This window comes from Seriola lalandi, unplaced genomic scaffold, assembly GCF_002814215.2.
Source record: "Seriola lalandi dorsalis isolate HSWRI2012SDOR001 ecotype SW California unplaced genomic scaffold, Sedor1 jcf7180002054486, whole genome shotgun sequence".
NCBI classification, from domain to species: Eukaryota; Metazoa; Chordata; class Actinopteri; order Carangiformes; family Carangidae; genus Seriola; species Seriola lalandi.
Window position 1 is genome coordinate 929,697 of NW_019525039.1, and position 19,420 is coordinate 949,116.

Genomic DNA, 19,420 nt, shown 5'->3' on the forward strand with positions numbered 1-19,420 from the left:
AGCTGTCAAGTGAAGGGATACAGCATATATATATATACATATATATATATATATATACATATATATATACATATATATATACATATATATATATATATACATATATATATACATATATATATATATACATATACATATATACATATATATATATATATATACATACATACATATAATCAGCAGCAAACTGACTTTCCAGAAAGACTGCCTCAGTTACTTTGGATTATCCACAAACCTCAGTATGAACTGTTTTTATAGGGACTTTTTCTTTGGGTAAACTGAACCTATAGAAAACAGTCTAAACTGATAGTAAAGAATACTAATGGAATGAATGGTATACTTTTTTTAATCTTGTTAATTTTGTCCATTTAACATTTTGTTTTTTTCCATCTTACTTTCTTGACACTGAAACACTGTTAATATAATTCTGCTTGAAAATCTGTCTGTGTTTCAGGTTTTCAGGCTCTTTCACCACCCTCCTGTCAGAAGCCTGGCACCCTGCTGCAACAAAGTGGGTAACTGAATCTGTAACAAACATGGTTGATAGTTGTGATAGAACACCTTCCAGATTGTGTTTGGCCAGCCATTAAGAAGCTGTGTTTTGGGTTTTTTTCCAGTAAATGTTTCTCCTACCTGACACACATTAATTTATGTGCCAAGCAGGGGAAGGAACATCCCAGCTGAAACAAAACACATAGAAGACGTTTGTGTACCCAAAGAGAGACAGCATCTGGTAACGCGCTACCACATGTTCTTAAATCATCTTCCAGAGTCAAAGTGTCAGTTACACAAACAAGACATATACTCCAACAAAACATGTGAGCACAAAGCATAAGACAGAGTTAAAAAACATTTGTCCAATTCAGTGTAGCCTGCAGTGGTTGGGAAGCCAGGTAATGAAATGTTATTTTCCAGTGATAGAGAGTTATAGCAATAGGCCTTGCACAGACATAAGCGCTTATGAATTTGGCGAGTCCAATCTTAAAGAAGGATAATGCTCTCAGCACTCAGGGAAAGTCTGACAGATAATCTCCTGAGTGGCTGTTAATGTTATCATCAGAAGATGACCTTTTCTCACAGGAAACCAACCTGAAAACAGTGGCCAGAATAATGTAGCGTTGTTACCTGAACTTGTGACTTGCCTTTGATTATAAGATTTTATTTCACAGCCAATTCATTTGAAAGAATCACATATATATATATTACTATTGTGTACGCTGTTATTGTCAATGATACTGATGACATATCTGTTATAAAAAATCTGTGATATTATTACTGTGACTATTGATGTTGGTGATATCTATGTTACTTATTTATTCAATTTTTTTTTCATTCCCACACACCATGGATTCATAATACACGGCATTCACATTCAGATTCACGCACACCTTTTTCTTTCTTCTGGCTCTACCTCATATATTCATTTAAATTCATAGTACAATGTACTCATAATCTCACACACACACACACACACACACACACACACACACACACACACACGCACACACACACACACACACACACACACGCTCACACACGCTCACACACGCTCACACACCTTCACACACCTTCACACAACTTTAGACACACCATTAAGCACACATGCACACACACAGCTCTGTAATTAAAATACTGAAACTGTTAATATAATAGGTTAAAGGGTGTGGAGCTGATTGAGGCTGATAAAAAATTGGCTGGAAAAGTGAAAAATGAAATAAACACAAACAATATCTGAATGTGTCATTACTATTGTGTATTATTTAACTTTTTACTGTCCCTTTATGTTTTTCTCAGTTACAGTTCTAACACATCTTATTGTATTTTGCATCTTATAATAATTAATGCTTTACAGTGTGTAAAATAATTTGAACCTTTCCAGCATTAGTGCTACTTCTTAAACCATGGGTTTTCATGCGTACACACTGGGTGTTCCAAGGATAAATCACTTACCTAGTAGTTACAAGGTAGCATGATCAACTACGCCACCCACCTTAAACACATAACCTTTCTTACACACCTGACAATTGCTTCACTCAGAATTGAGTAACTGGAGCTTGAAAATGGAAAGAAAAGGGAGAATAACAAGAAGAAAAGAAAAAAAAAGAATACTGAGAACAACTTCTTACTTCTCCTCTTGCCAACGTCTCCCTTGGAGGTGGCAGCCTCATTCAGCAGCACCATCCCCATGGTGATTGCAGCATCTGGGACAAGGTTGTCAAGGAAACAACACACTCGCATACAGGAGAGGAAGAAGCTGGAAGTACAAACTGCCCCAGTAAGAACTGCTGAACACACATATGCACTCACAGATGAGCACATTTCAAGCAGATTAGCGAGAACAGCAGGCATGTAGTCTTGTAGCTTTAAGTATATGTACAGGATGTGGACACAATGACATGAACACTTGAACAACATATGCAGTCCAGTACAACAGTCGCAGAATAAATAGAGACTAATTAAAAGGTCATAACCTTCATGTTTGTTAAGACTGTGTCAGAGAGGAGTTAATTAAACTGCAAATTTTAAGGCCAATACTTAATGGTGCATTGCATTATACTGTATGTTGTAATAGAAAACTAAAAATAAAACAGGAGGAAATGCTGATAAATACTCTCCCTAGGACACCCTCCCTTTCCCTAACTATTTTAAAAGGAGCGTCACAGGCAGTTTTGTGTTTTCTTTCTTCAAGAGAGGATAAGGGGTCACATGCCAACACAAAGAGTTTTTTAAACTATTCAAATAAATCTGCAGTGGTATAGCCTTACCCTTGGAAGGAAAACATCACAATGGATTCCAAGTTCAGTGATTTAAAAAAAAGAAAAAAAAGAAAAAAAGAAGGTGATGTCAAGTCAACTCTGCAAAGAAAACACACTAACAAAGGGTCCTTTTGCTAGTGTGTTTTGTGAGCACACATCAACACAACTACACTGTACGTACACACAATAAGACACAGTGATACAACACAACCTTGCCTTTAAACACAAAATAAACACGCACGCACGAGCACGCACGAACACGCACACACGCACACACGCACACGCTTTCTCTCAGATATAAGGTTGGATGAAAGGGAGAAATTTATTTCTATCCACTCAACATTCCTGGGACATCTGAAGTAACAGTTCTATTTTTTGTCCATTGTACAATGAAAATGTATTGACTTTTTTATTTTTTTATTTAGGCTACGTGCCCCCTCAGAACTCTGCATATTAAAAAAAACAGACACGAATGAGCAAATGCACAAATGCACAGACAACTAATAAATATCCATTTAAATCATCAAATAAACAGGAGGCGTATTTGATGTTACATGGTCATGTTCCTGATATCTGTTGAACATTATGCTCTCAAGTAGTGTAAATTGTGATGCACTACAATTGCACACGGTTGCAGAAAGGTAAAGCAATTATAATCCTGACTGAGCCGATTTTGAATCTTGTTGACGAGGGGATGAAAAAGTAATTGTTGCAAAGATGAACAAAACATACTGCCAGTCAGCCAGGATTTTGTGACAAAATGTCACTGTGACTATGTGTAGGTGAAATCACTTCTCATTTGCTTATGTTGACTTATCAATTACCTGCAAATATACCTTTTTACTGCCATATAAATGCTTTTCCCAATCTGTGATTGCAGTTTCAGCTTTGAATTTCCTCTGAAAGGATTTCTTTTGTTGTCTTCATGTTTTAACATGTTTTGAGAGATTCTCTTGTCGCTGTAGAGAGCTTTGACTGTGTGGGAAACCAATGATGACGTAGGCCTCTAAAGCCCCTTGAGACATTATTGATTTGACTCAAAAATCAACTGATCATTTTTAAGACCTACATTGGTAGAATGCAATCGTGGTATTTAGCTATTGTTAGAGTTATACCGTATGTCTTGTTGAGATAATAACATAAATATTTGATTATGATTCATACAATACTGTGAACATCAAGCATTGCTCCATTCAACGTCTAAGCTGTTGTACAATCACTGAAAAGCACAGCCTCACATGGCTTCAGACCTAATTACAGATTCTTCTCTTCACCATGCTCTGCATACAAATCCACATAACTGAAGAAAAGCTGATGAAGTGCACAAACAAAGGCTGCCACGTGGGGAGATACAGAGCAGAAACCGAGGCATCCTCTTGATGATATGGTAAAAGACACGATATGCTGGTGAGACACAAACACTAGAGATACCTCCATGTACAGCAATGGAGCTGAACCATGGAAGGTGCCAGTTTAGGTGATCGCAGGAAGCTTTGCGACAGCATGATAGTAAAGTCATGATAATAAATAGAGAACTATCAGTACAGAGATTTAGACCATGCAAATGCATTGAATAGTAATTATAAATACAGACTTTTCCCTGAGCCTCAAGACATCATAAACCAACACCTGTCTGCAGCAACAGAACATCAGACATGTGTGAAGCACATTAGATTGAACAGAACACTGTGTGCTGCCACCATGGCAACTGTCCACTCTGATCATCCTATTGCCAGCTCTGCAATCTGCATTAATTGTATCCACCGTGGCACAACCCAATCATCCCGGAAAATATTCACACAATAGTTGTGTGTGCTTTATACCTTTAGAACAAAAATGTACCTTTTTCCTGCTTAACTAGTTGATATACAAGTCAAACCGGCATATATTTGTTAATGTGGAAATCAACAAAACAAAAGGTTTGAAAATCTGGGTGCTGAAAGCTGTAATCCTACTTTTCATTGGCACCAAAATTTCAATCAACTGCTTCCACTCCACTCCACTCCACTCGCACTGAAACCACAAGTTTAGAGATGTCATCGGAATATAAAGCAGGCACAGCGCAGAGAAAACCCCTGCAAGCACAAAATGAAATTCCAGTTGACGCAAAGGGCTGTGATTCAAGCTCAACTCATCAAACTTGGAGGGATGATATGGCTGTATTTGTCTGTCAATATGTCAGTGTGCGTGTCAGAAGGTACACCTGAGAAAAATACATACAGTCTAGACAGTCAGTATTTGGACAGTCACACAGAATTGGTTCTTGAGGCTCTGTACTTCAGCACATACAATTTCAAGTAAAATAAAGAACACAACACAGAACACATTAAAGTTCCAAGTCTCAGCCTTAATTTGAGCAGGTTTAAGTCAATATTGAAGGAACTGTGTGTGAGATACACTATAGACCTTTTAACAGATGGTGCCCAAATTGCAAGGGCTCTAAGGCAATTAGACACTTGGCTACAATATGTTTCTTTCTGTGTTGTTTTAATGTTAGAAGAAGCAGGTGCATATAAGAAAAATATAAAATGGCAAAACACCTGGCAGACTGAGGAGCACAAGTCTTGTGGATGAGCAGAAAATCATTTGCACAGTGAAGAAAAACTCCTTTATGACTGCACAGCAAGTCAAGAATGCTTTCCAGGATGTAGGCGGATATGTTTCCTTGTCAACGATCAAGAGAAGACTTCATGGGCATAACCTTAGAGGATTCACCGCAAGATGCAAACCCCTGGTAAGCCTCAAAAACAGAATGGCCAGGCTGCAGTTCACAAAAAAAAAGAAAGTGGAAAAAAGTTCTATGGAGTGATGAAACAAAAATCAACTTCTATCAAAATGATGGAAAAAGGAAAGTGTGAAGAAAAAAAAAGCAACAGCCCATGACCCAAAGCTACCACATCATCTGGTTTCAATACTGATGGAAGCAACAGGATGAATGCAGAGGTATACAGGAGTATTCTGTGCTCAGATACATCCAAATAAATCATAAAACTCCTTGGACAACATTTCATCGTTCAGTGGGACAATGAGGAGGAGGAATATCCTTCATCGATCAAGTCGGTCACCTGATCTCAGAGCTTCGTTCTACTTGACAGACCAGACTAAAAACTAAGAGACGCTACCACGAGCAAGAGCTGAAGATGGCTGCAGCGAAGGCCTCGGAGAGCATCGCCTGGGCAGATACAAACATCTGATGATGTCTATTGATTGAAGACTTCCGGCAATCAGACTGTTCAGGATTTTCAACAAAATCTTATCTAGGGTGATTTTGTTTGACTACATTTGTATCCGTCCAATTACTTACGAAGGCCTAAACATTCAGCACTATGTGTTGAAAGGGCTACATCCCCCACAGGTTTCTTTCTATATTGATGCAAACCTATTATTTTATGTAAAGCTGAATGTAAAGCCTGGAGACTAAACACCTGGACTGGCATCTAGACTGTATATCTGTGTTTCTTCCTCATCCTACAATGGTATAGTTAATGAACTGCTTTGGCACTTGTGTGTGTGTGTGTGTGTGTGTGTGTGTGTGTGTGTGTGTGTGTGTGTGTGTGTGTGTGTGTACATGCATGTATGAGGAATTACACAAGGTTACATCCATGGAGAACTGTGTCTATGATGGCCATAAAAGGTGTTTAGACCACCTGCACAGACAACAAGGTAGGTGTGTTGGCGTTTCAGCAGGTGTGAATGTGTGCGTGTGTGTTTCATTTAGATGTAATCAGATGGGCAGAAAATAAAAAAATAAACAGCGTGAGCGTGGACAAACAAATATTGCTCTGCAGCAGGTGCGACCTTGGACCTGCTATTTCCCATGGGGACGAACACAACAGCTAGGGATGAACAGTATCATTACCCGCACACATAGAAAAGCACCAGTGCAAGTACACACGGGTACACAAGCAGACAGAGAAGTAGACAAACACAAACAGAAACATCTATCCTGCCAAACAAGTACACAAGCAAACACTCATACACACAGACACAGCCTATCATCAGGGGTTGAATTTGGAACAAATCAGGCAAGGAGATGAACTTAAAAGAGGACAATCTCTTGTCTTTGTATTGTCTGTTTGTTCAGTCCAGCAGGCTGCCTCCCTATGGAGAGTGCACACAGATGACAGAGGTTTTCGTGTTGAGAAAACAAATGTAGAAGAATAGCAAAAATTGGAAGGCTGTGTCCAACATATAAAAGGTGGCTTCCTAACTGTTGTGTGTGAACAAATTAATAATTAAATAATTTTTTTGCCAAGATGAGCTGCTGGACATTTCATTGAGAGTTAAATTTGTCCGGATGATTCGCATTTTTGCAGCACCATGTTTCCATTTATGTTGACACATGAAACATACACATGTACAAACAAACTCTAATCACGCAGATCCCTGAAACACGGCGGTGAAAGGATACTCAGAAGAAGGATGATGTGAGACTCGGCCACAAACTGAGCCTGACTGCTGCCGTGAATATAACTCTGTGGGAGAGAGAAAGAGAGAGACAGACACGTAAGGTGACCATTGTCATTTTCAACTGTCAAAAAGTTACACTGGGTAACATGCTCAGTAGAACTTCCAAATTGAAGAAATAAAGAAACATAGATAATTTTAGTCATGAACAGTGAAGAACAGGATGGTGGGAGATACCCAGCAGAAAAGTTGGAAACACTGAAAGAAAGGGATTTCGGAAAATTACCAGTAAAAAGGTCATAACTTTTTTTTTTTTTTTTTTAAGTTACAGAGCGTAAATGTCACAAGACACACACACAAAAAAAAAAAAATCCAAAATGAACGAGCTGTTTAACTTTTAATTGTATCCGGTACCATTCCAAGAGAGAAGCTTCTAATGGTTTATGAATCTACAATGATGCCCAACCACCCTTTATCTTTTGAGTGCAATATCCATCCCTGAAATGAGCAAACCTGGACTTTGTTGTCGCCACAATGGTGTTCCTGGCTTAATTTCATTCTTTGCTTTATCATGACAGACATGATAAAACGTGTCTGACACAAGCACATATGGTGTTGTGAAATGCATGAGGGAGAATATGTTGAGTTTAACAGTGTATCCATGCCTGTGTGTGTGTTGTGAGCCACAAAGAATTCCTCCATCTAGTGTGTAGGTGTATAGCGGTGCTCCCTTTTCACTGACTGGGCAGGGAGGCCAATCTAACCCTTCAGGAACACTTTACACACACAGACACACATACGAATGCAATAACTCACATTCACTGCCTGACCTCGAAATGCGGACTCCCACTGCTAAACTTGCTGGTACTGTACAACCTAAACTTAATGCATCTATCCTGCATTAATGCTGCTTCAAAATCTTGCAGCGAACAAAACAAGTAACCAAATAAATTGGATGTCAACAATTCGTCTTTGATCCAGGAAACGGACAGAACGGAGGATCATCTATCTTTCTTCTGATTTTTTTGAAGATACAAAAGATGTTATTATTGGCTTTTTTGTCCGCCCTTTACATGGTTTAAGTTAGGCACAATCATTCACCTGGAATCAGTAATGTTGCAGTTACATGTTGTCATTTTTATTGACTGGGAGAAGAAGAGGTAAGCGATGTGGTGCTGAGGGAGCAACTCTTTGAGTTAAGCTCATATGATGGATTTAAGAGAATTTGTGGCCTTCACCAATTTTTTCACACTTACAATTTGTCTGTAAAGGTGTTCTAACTAGCAAACCAAGCTTACACATCACATCAATTTTCTCTTTATAGATCACTGTCAGTCACAGTCAGTACCAAGGACACACTGTTCCTTCAATGTAATGGCGCAGTGTCTCCAATCCCAAGCAAGCTTCTCTGGTAGGATGACAGAGGCCTAATTTTACTGGTATCTGCCTCTAACTGATGGGGAGATGCAGAGAAACAGACAAAGGAAGACAAAGTGGAAGTCTTGTGGAAACGAGACAAATAGAAGAAGAGAAAGACAGAGGAAGGAAGTCTTTCAGTTTGTTTCACATTGAATCCTTGCAGATTATTCGCATCTAGGTTTACAGCACATCTAGGGTCTCTTTTTCCGCTTGACTACCCCAGTGTTCATTTCTTTTGCTATTAGACAGGAATAAGGATGGAAAGATGAATAGAAGACGACAAAGGAGGAGGAGTAAAGGGTGGACAGCTTTTTCTTGCTTCAGTGGAGAGAAATGGAGAATTTTTGCACTTGAAAGCAGACATTAAGACGACAAAGACTCAAGGCTGAGACGGATCCTTGTGTCTTCAACACCAAACCTGGGTTTTTGAATTGTTATCAAGATGCTTTCCTTATTGACTGACAAACCAAAGCCCCTTCATTAGCACGATAAAAAAAGTTGTCTTTATTTGGAACTTGGCGGGAGATTACTTCTTGCATTCCTATTCACTACACAAAGAACTGCAAATGAATCTTGGAATTTATCTTCGAATCAAAAGCTGGACTTAATAATACATTATTCATTTTCTCAAAATGTTAGTTAAATTCCAGGTTAATCAAAGGTAAAACTCACAAGCACAAATATGATAGAACATTGACCGTAAATTACTGTGGAAGAACACAAACACACAAGCAAAGACAGATCTAGTGCTGCAGCTTTCTGGCACAACTTTCTTAATGGTATTTTGGACAAGCATGCACATGAAATTAAGGGGAATGACTTGACTAGAAATTTTGTGAGGTACTATGGTAGTGTGTAAAATGATTTATAATGTAACGTAAAATGCCCTTGTCTTTTGAAAATTTTGAAAATGCATCTTGACTGTTCATTTGAAATGAGAGACTTCTCAACTCTCATATCAGCCTATACATTCAACGAGTTACCAGTTTATAAAGCTATATCAATCCACATCCAGTCCTCTCAATTGCAATGCAATAAATCCTACCTAACCCTGCCTTTGAAATGTGTAACAAAAGAACCGTTGAGTTGAATAACCACTTCTCTGTGAACACAAACTGAGTATGATACAGTTGATAATGGTATTGAACTGCATTAAATTAACAGTACCAAAGTCAAACAGTACTACTACTAGCAGTTTTTTTAATATTGTGGTATATTACGTATTTATGGTAGCATACTCATGCAAATGTGGACAATCACACTTATTGTTGAGATTTTGTAGATCTCGAAACGAGGAAAGATTAAAAGACAAAGGGAATATTTGTGAAATCTTCAGTGACTGTACAAGAAAAAAAAAACATACTTGCAGGGTAAAGAAGCAAAGCTGTTTTGTGAAAAAGACACAGCTGTGCCATGTTACAAAAGACTAACTAACTACTCCAGATGCAAACTTTAATTGAATAAGAAGAGCTCAGTCCCTCAGATAGTGGAAATGATTGCTGAGTAGATATGGCAGGTAATAAGGAAACTGGGCAAAAGAAAACAAAATTCATTACAAACAATATCACAAAATAATTCCTGAAAAGCTCATAAAAACCTCACATCAAGGAACAACAAGTGCATTATTTTCCAAAGGGAGGGATTTTTTCTTTCATTACCAAAACTAAACAAACATTACTTCATACTACTTCCCAACACACTGTTCTCTGCATGTGACCCCTCTCAACATAAACAGAAAATGCAGATAGAGGCTATGAGAAAGAGCAGTGCTGGGGGATGAAAAATTCCTCAATCCATGGCCAGGCACTTCCAATTAATCTGATGGATTAGAATGCAGGAGTTCCATTCATTAGTGTGCAGAGCTGAGAGTGTGCGTGTTTCAGTGTAGCTATGCATGTGTATACTGGAAACTACTGAGTGAATGTGTGTTTGTGAAGTGGACTGTTTAGGGAGCATTTTTCTATGTGAACAAAACTGTGTGTGTGTGTGTGTGTATGTGTGTGTGTGTGTGTGTGTGTGTGTGTGTGTGTGTGTGTGTGTGTGTGTGCTCATTAAAAGAACATACATCGAGGTGGTCCGGTAGTAAAAGAAACCATAGCTCGTGTATCTAACATGGAGATGAATGGAAGAGCTGGTAACTAAACGTTCACACTCTATAGCTCGCTCTCTCTCCGACCTAATCGCGCATACAGGTTACCTACATATACCAACTCATACACTTGCAGTCGTTGAAATATGGTTTGGCGCTGCATATAGCCAGAAATTATGCCAAAAGGGACCTATTTACAATTTAGATGAAAATGGACTGAGACAAATGAACCTGTTAAGACACCCAATTACATAGATGAGGACAGCTTCCAATGCTTCTACCACCAAATTACCACCCTGTTCTTGTTGTAAACAAGGCAAGAGAACTTTACTTCAAAGGTTTACCTGTGGAATCACACAAGGACCTTCACTGATGTACAGCCCATCAACAAAACAGCTTTTTTTGGCTCCATTTCATGGTCGATAATATACAGGTTCAAACATACATCTTAAACCATCTGTAAATGCTGGATTCGACCATGTGGATGTTTGACTTGAACTTTAATTTATTTGGGAGACTGTGTGAATACATGCCTCAAAAGCACATCTTTAAGAAGAGGTCTGTTGTGTTTCACCACTATCTTGTTTGAGATAGTGGACTTCTTTTAACTAAGAATTTATACACATTTGGTGCACTGGAAAGTATTTATGGCAGCAGGACAGTGTATGTGAGATTGACTTAAACCCAACCGCAACACAACAAAATGGGGAAAAGGTGAAGGGGTCTGAATACTTTCTGAATGCACTGTGTGTTCACAAAGATGTGAACAGCCTGTGTGTGTCTCTGTTCATGCACTCATTTGAATACATTGACATTAAAAAATCTTGTTTATATAAGAACTGCATAAAACAGCTCATTTGTCAGACTTTGAAGCAAATTAGGTGTCTGCACCAATGCAAGCAATATAATATGCTTTTATATTCACACACAGATACACAGGCATAAACACAGAAGAAGAAGGTCATAGGCATCTCACATGTGTATTATTGTATGAAAATGAGGCTGAAAGTAAGCACTGGGAAGTGGCTGTCAATGACTTTCTGAACGTGTCTCATCCCCCTTGCTGCATATCACAGAAAAGTATTAGTAAAAATGTAATAGTTGACATCAGTGACAAGCTAATTTGACACTGATAACTCAAAGCATATGAGCAATGAGCAAACTTTTTCCTCCTCTTGACTTGACTACTCTCTCTTTAAAACCAAACCACTGTAGTGTTAGCTGTTAATACCTGTGGGCCAGATAACCTTTACAAATAGCTATATTCATCCTTTTCCATCCGGTATCATGTATTTGTGTGTATAGTGTGTGTGTGAATGTGTGTTTCTGTGTGTTTTGTTTGGTAAAGGTCAGGAGGCACTCAGACAGGAAGAGGGATAAATGAAAAGTCAACAAAGCAGAAAGAACAGAGGGGAGAAAGAGTAAGTAACTGAGAGGAAGAGAGGTGGAGTGGAAATATATGCTTCATTTATATAAACAAAGGATAGGTTGGACTGTGTGTGTTACTGTGAATGGGTGTAATGATAGTCGATCTAGGAACTGAACCTTACAAGGTACTCTGGGTAAGAGTAAGCTAACTACGTACAACATAAAATGACAGCAAGAGCGTGAAAGCGAAAAACAAGGGAGAGGGACTGATGTTTGCAGGATGACACAACTAGACTGAATCAGACCTGTAAACGGCAATGAACACACAACCTGTACTGAAGCACGAAACAGCTCAGTCATTAATCAACCGAAAATGTTGAAAAAATTAAGTTGAAGATAATAGATCGTTTTTTGATTGATAGCTAGAATATTGGAATTTAAATATTTCTCAGTTAAAAGAGAAATATGGTGCTACACATCAATGATTTAATGTCTTACTAACCAGATCTGAGAGCATATGCCGATGATTTATCCAGAACAGCAGAGGGACTATGGGCAAGTTCACTGAACCCTTCATTTGAACAAATATGGTAGTCTGTTTTAGGAATTCAGGTGATGCTTTAAATTCTCATTACCTACTCACTGTTTATGCAGTTCAGTGTTTACACACTCCATGGAGAGTTCAGTTTAATTACCCAAGAGTCAATTAAAGCCATTTCAAACCCGTTTTCTTTTTTCTAAATATGTCAATCAGTAAAATGAGGTGACTTCTCATTTCCTCCAAAGACTAAGTTTTATTTGTGTTTTGTTTTTCTGGGACACACACTCACTCACACACACACACACACACACACACACACACACACACACACACACACACACACACACACACACACTAATACACACACACTAATACACACACACACAGGCTTCTGACTTCAAGAATTGCTGGTTCGATCCACAGATTGTTCAAATAAATCTAGACAGGGATGAAAGGAAAAACCAAACAAAACAGACAACCAAACAAAACTTGCTACTCTCTTATTACCTCTACTGAGGTGCCTTTGGGCAAGGCAGTTAAACCCCAACTGCTCCAATAAACCTTCTCAGCGGCCAACAGCTCTTCTAGCATTCATTTTCCAAGGGTGTGTGTATAAGACAGAGGGAGCAACTCCTACCTACCCTACTACAACCCAGTCCCACCAGCATTTGAAACTGCAAAGTTCCGCAGTGAAATATATTAATTGTAATGGAATGCTTGTGAGGGTAAAGTAAATCCATGCAACTTTTGACTCAAAAATTTGCACCACTGATCAATACCAAGCCATCTTGATGGTACTGACCTTTGAAGAAGGCCCAAGAGAGTCCAAAATAGAGGAAACTATTGTAGCTAATTGGCTGTGTTGCACAATTCACTTTCATTTCACCTCCTCTGAGTCTGAGTAAAAACTGTTCCACAAAAGTGGAAATTCGCAGACAGTCATGAGACAGGAGTCAGTGGTAGAAATAATTATTTTTTCATTTAAGTGAGCAAACCTAATGCCCCACTAGCAACTGAGCTAACTAGCTGACTAGAAACTCAACTTTTTAAAATGATGTACAGTCCTGAGAAAAAAAAAAAAGCCTGGGCAACTAAGAGGCCAAGGAATGAAAAAATGAAAAGAAGCTCAGAGAATTATTGTGAGTGACTAGTGCTAGTCTGGCTGGCTACCATCTTCTGTGTGTGCGTTCTTCCATCTGCGAGCTACAGCAGTTTACCAACTAGCCCTGTGAGTAATCACTACATCACAACGCTTCTAGAGCCAAATATTTCACCTTGATGGGTTTTCTGGTGTTACCAATACGATGATATGTTAAATAAACGTTCATTTAAATTTCATTTAAATATATATATATATATATATATATTTGATGAAATTGTAGTGAGCGTCTCACTGTGCAGCCAAGAAAAAAAAAAAATATATATATGATATTTCCTTTTTTGTATTCATTCAGGAACTATATGGTTTGTGTTTTGTCACAACCTTTCTATCTCTTTCTATTTTTTTTAACACCTCTCTCTCTCTCTCTCTCTCAGGACATATGTGTTTAATATATGGTTCTTAATTACAGTTCTCTGCTAAAAAAACAATGGCTCCAATCACTTTGTATACAACTGTGAGTGTGTGTGGGTGTGAGCAACTGAGTGTAGAGACAGAGAGGGATGGTCAATGTCTACTGGTCTGAACAAATATCCAGCCTAAAGGACAATTTATTTCACTGCTTCACTACACTGTTCAATTCACTCCATATCGGCCCAAAACACACAGATAAACACAAAAGCATTCTCTCTCTCGATCAAATGCACGCACACACAGTCGCACGCACGCACACACACACACACACACACACACAAAGAGCTGGGCAGGTACAGGCAAAAAGATAAAGCCGCACTCACACCCACTATCACACACAACACGCTCATGCCCTCTCCAAGCCAAAAGTCAACTATTTGCAGAGAACCAATAAAAGTGACAGGAGTGTTTCTTTAAAATATGAAAGGTTAGCAGTAATGTAGAAAGGGCTGCTGCCAACAGCTGCCAAAAGCCATCAACCAATCATGTGAAATCAGCTGGAAATATGGAAATGCCATCAGCCTATAGTGTGGAAAGAAGGAAGTGGTCGCTCATAGTAAAAACCATGAGAGAGAGAGAGAGACACTGGCCAAGGGACTCCCCGACGCTGATGTAAAAGTTTACATATCGAGTCGCTTGCCTGAGATCCCTCTCCTTCTAGGCTGGAACATGTTACAGTTTGTTAATATTAGTACTTCAAATAAGTTTTGGTAATTGTATAATATTCAATACAATACGTTGTTTTCTTTTATTGTGTGTGCGACAGTGTTTGTGATATTTTGTAGTATGAGTTTGTAGTAGTGCATGGGCTTGAGTACGGTTCATGTGTGTCTGTCGTAGTGTGTGTATACGTTTGTACAAGCAAAACTGTGTCTATGTCCAATTTTGTGTGTATGTGTGTCAGCAAAAATGAGCCAGCGGTATCTTCTTGGCTGCACAGTGAGACGCTCACTACAATTTCATCTGCTTGGTCGTGACATTCGTCAGTTGACAAATCCTTTCAATATAGTCTACCTGGCCTCGCTCGCTCATCATTTTAAAGGAATTACACTGTCTGGGGAGAGTGGGAGATTAGACAGGGAGGTGAGAGGAACTAACATGAAAAAAGAAGGGAAGGAGAACAGGAAAGATAAGACAGGTATCTTTTCAATATCATCTGCCCAGCTGAAGCTATTCACTGTCAGAGGAGGAGAGTGGAAAAGAGGGATTTAAAGAGAGCATAGGGGAAGGATAAAGGTGGAAAAGGTGTGAAAGGAGAGAGGAAATAAGAAGGAGATGAAGGCCATTTACACAGGATCTAATGTAGCTATCCCCACTGCTATTTTGGTTGAATGGCTGCAAAACAGCAATCTGGCCTGGAAGCTGAAGAAAATGTGGTTGGGTTAAAGCATGCACTGTATGTCACTGGGGTTATCAGTGAGGCTACTGCTGTTAAAGAGGAATAATTAAGGTTATACAATGAGGCCTTGGGGGCTGGGCCTGTATAGGACTTAACTGGAAGTTAATAATAGAAAAGCATAATGGAGCCAGCTCTCAATGCCTTTACATAATTTCACAAAAAACTATCTTTATTAGGTACACCTTAGGTACATCTGCCATGACATCTATCTTTATGATTTTTTTGGAAACATTTTCCTTTCATTTGTTTCAGGAGCTGCCTTTGTGGCTTGAAAAAATCTCAAACCATGAATTTTCAGCTTTCTGGGTCAACTAGTAGTTTCCCAACTTAAACAGGGCAAACAGTGGCCCTAATATATACCCTAACATCTCGCCAGATCCTCAGCCTTGCTGCCCCTAACTGGTATAATTTGTTTTCAGCATGCTCAATAATAAATCTTTTATGACCTGCTCACCTTTGCATTTGAATCAGATGCCGAGGGGTATTGCGCTCTATAGTTGGGGGATTCATTTCTCTCTTTATTTAAAATGCTGTTTCAACACTTGAGTATGTCAAAGCACTAATGCTGCCCTCATGGCTCTGCTCAGTCCATACAAAGGCAAGAACAAGAGAAGAAGACAGGACCGAAGCAGCAGGCAAATGGTAATGTTTCAAACTAGCTGACAGCACTGCATTCTTATTAAGACTATAACATGGTATGAAGACAGACAGAGATGGACAGTGATGAAGAAGGGAGGGCAAAGAGAAGAAAGGGAAACAGTAGGTGGGAAGAAAGAGAAAAAAGAGCGCATTATTATATACAGGTACAGCAAGGAATGCATGGGAGAAAGGAATGAAACAAAATGTATCTATCGACCACACAAAGCTCTTGAATGTAGCTATTTCTAATTCACCCATTCACACACACACATCCGTGCACTGATGACACAGCATTAGGGGCAGTTAAGGGTTTGTTTTTCAAGGACAAGGACACTTCGACACTCTCTGGAGGACCCGGGGATCGAAACAGGAACCTCCCGATTACTGGACGACCGCCCTACACTATTACACTGATCCTAATATCAAATATAGTTTGATATTGCTCACAGCGGGAGGTTGGGATGATTTTTTTTTTTCTTTTAAGTTTTTTGCCTTTCCTTTTGACTTTATGAGCGTGTGTATGTGTGTGTGCAGTCCCCTCTGCTGTGTGTTTGTGCGCATCTTCCAGACTACTGGCTATAGGGAAAACCAATCCTCCTCAGTCTCTGCATGATGTGAATTGACTATTTCCACAACAACTGCACTGCTCTGTATGTTTTTGTCCGTGACCCCATGCATCACTCACTGTGGAAGGATTTGTGTGCCCGTGCAAATGCACACAAGGCGTGTATCAGAGAACATAATACCGTAAACGTGTAATCACGTTTTTAAGTTAAATTCTTCACTCACTTCCCCTCTCTCTCTTCCATGTCCCTACCTTTCTCACACATTACTTTCTCTCCCTACTCCCTAATTTTCTAGGATTTGTTCATATTTTTATTTTAATTTCACACTTGAGTGAACAAACTTAAATGATGACCAGCGCAAAACTATATCTGCAAATTCTGTGCGTGTGTGTGTGTGTGTGTGTGTGTGGCAATTGCCCAAAAACACAGAGTAACTATAAAACACACAGAAAGAAAGAAAGAAAGACATTTTCTCTGCCTCCTTTCTGTCTCTGCTTGGTCTAAGATGACTCTGACATGTCTCTAGGGTGACATTAACACACAATGACTGCTCCCACCTGCCCAGTAACACACTCGCACACACACAACACACTGTCCCGTCACTGACCTGTTAGCAGGTGGTAATGGCACAGAGTGTATTTTACTCTGGGCCAAAAGCCTCACAGATGTTCCTATCACTGATCTAAAACAGCCTCACTCACCACACTGTAAGACAGATTAAGTTTAACCTTATGATGTACCAGCTGTAGAGAAAATACTGATAGAGGGAAGAAAAGGAAATACGATGGCAAGGAACGAAAGAGAAAGGAAGGTAGTACAGAGATGGAAGGTTGGATTAAAGGACAAAAGTAAAAGAATAGAAAGAAGAAAACAGAAAAAAAAAAATGTGATTCATACCACTTGTCCATTCTGGGGGTTTTTGTGGGCATAGGGAGGACCCCTGATGTGGTTCCACATCTGACCAGATGTCATTGCAAAAACAACACACTATCAGAGAGAGAGAGAGACAGAGAGAGAGAGGGACAAAAAAAGACAGGAGGGAATGTGAATTAAACATCATTAGAATGGAAATCTTAGTCAGTCTGAAATTTATCCATCTCAATAAAACTTGTTTCCAGTTCAATTACACCCCTGTGTGTGTGTGTGTGTGTGTGTGTGTGTGTGTGTGTGTGTGTGTGTGTCATACCAGTGCAGCCATGGCCCATCCAGTCTTGTTGTATATGAATTCCAAGTTGTTCCTCCTCAAATACAGCAGACCTCCAACCAAAGAAACTAACAGAGCCAAAGCAATAGTCCCAGAATAATTGGGAGGACGGAAGACACGGATCTGGCAGAATGGAGGGAGAGAGAGAGAGAGAAAGATATGAATATAATATAACTTTTACATTTTTCATTCACTGTATATATCACTATAGTAAATGCATAGATGTATTTATTTATTAACCCAATGGGTCCAATCTGAATCAAGAGGTTGCAGGGTTGGAAACCAGTAAGTTTTTAAAATTTCGGATGAATAATCTTGGCACAGTCTGACTCTATAATCTATTGACTAAACTCTTAAAGAGAAACATCTGTCCCTGCAAATAGATAGTTTGCAAACCACAAATAAATTAACTGGATATTAATAAAGTCAAACATAACAAACATGGACAAGGATGTTCCATCTTGATCTTTGAAGGTCCACTTTAGAAGCTCAAAGAGCTACTAAGTGTGCTTATGAGATTAGATACGTTGGTTACCTTTAACAGATATAAAAAAAATAAACAAAGAAGAGAGTAATGTAGTTGAGGATGGAGACAATACAGCATTTATATTTGAAGCTTCAACGTTGAATCTGACCTTGATTCATTCTTTTCTTTTCATTTGACACAAAAGAAAAGAAAAAAAAAGAATTTTTCTCTGCAAATGTGCCAACTGTGAGCTATTTTGCTTCCACATTCTTAAAAAAAAAAAAAAAAAAAAAAAACACCTAAAGGAAACATTAAATGTCACTGCTTGGTTACAGGCAAGTGCATGACCATGTCCTTATCCTGAAACTGATCCCTGAATGTGTTCATTATGTCGTTTAAGGAAAAGGTATTTTCAATAAAAACAAACAGTTTCAATTGTATATCTATATTTATATATATGGTGTTTTTACCATTTTCAAACAAGAGTTTTGTCAACTGTTTTCAAAGCCCTCCCTTATTCCCCCATTGGAACACATTGGAATGTGTTTCATCAGTGATAACCCACAGACAATGGTAAGACTTCACAAGACTAAATAAGAATGAGGGGAAACAACATTTTCAGAAGGTACAAAATGATGATATCGAAAAAAAATTATTAAAAAATTTAAAGATAACAAAATGTTCTTCTGAGGAATGGCTCTTCAGAATTTCATTAACCATAAACATATGACCATATCATATCAATTGTTCAGGTCTTTATATTAAAACTCTTCTATCATAACTTTCATGTGTTTCTCTCTCACTCTCTAAATATAAATATATGCATATAAATGAATACAGTTTGTCTCTAGATTTCGATTTATAGGAACAAAACAACGTCATCAAGAGCACTATGCAGTACAATAAGAGGTTGGCAGGTGTGTTTCCCTTAAAGCTGCTGGTCTAAACACTTGGTCAAGGTTTAATACAGAGTGAAAAAAACTCCCTTGTTGC

General features: G+C 38.7%; 1 protein-coding gene across 3 annotated transcripts in view; it reads right to left on the reverse strand.

The window, feature by feature from the left end:
* tusc3 (dolichyl-diphosphooligosaccharide--protein glycosyltransferase subunit TUSC3) overlaps positions 1-19,420 on the reverse strand; it is a 68,902-nt gene that overhangs the window by 10,347 nt on the left and 39,135 nt on the right. For all 3 annotated transcript variants that reach the window (XM_023412746.2, XM_087175736.1, XM_087175735.1), the window contains exons 5-8: positions 17,944-18,084; positions 17,655-17,744; positions 7,168-7,231; positions 2,127-2,201 (exon numbers count right to left, since the gene is read on the reverse strand). In XM_023412746.2, the coding sequence (XP_023268514.2) occupies positions 2,127-2,201; positions 7,168-7,231; positions 17,655-17,744; positions 17,944-18,084 (370 nt within the window). The remainder of the gene's footprint in view (positions 1-2,126; positions 2,202-7,167; positions 7,232-17,654; positions 17,745-17,943; positions 18,085-19,420) is intronic.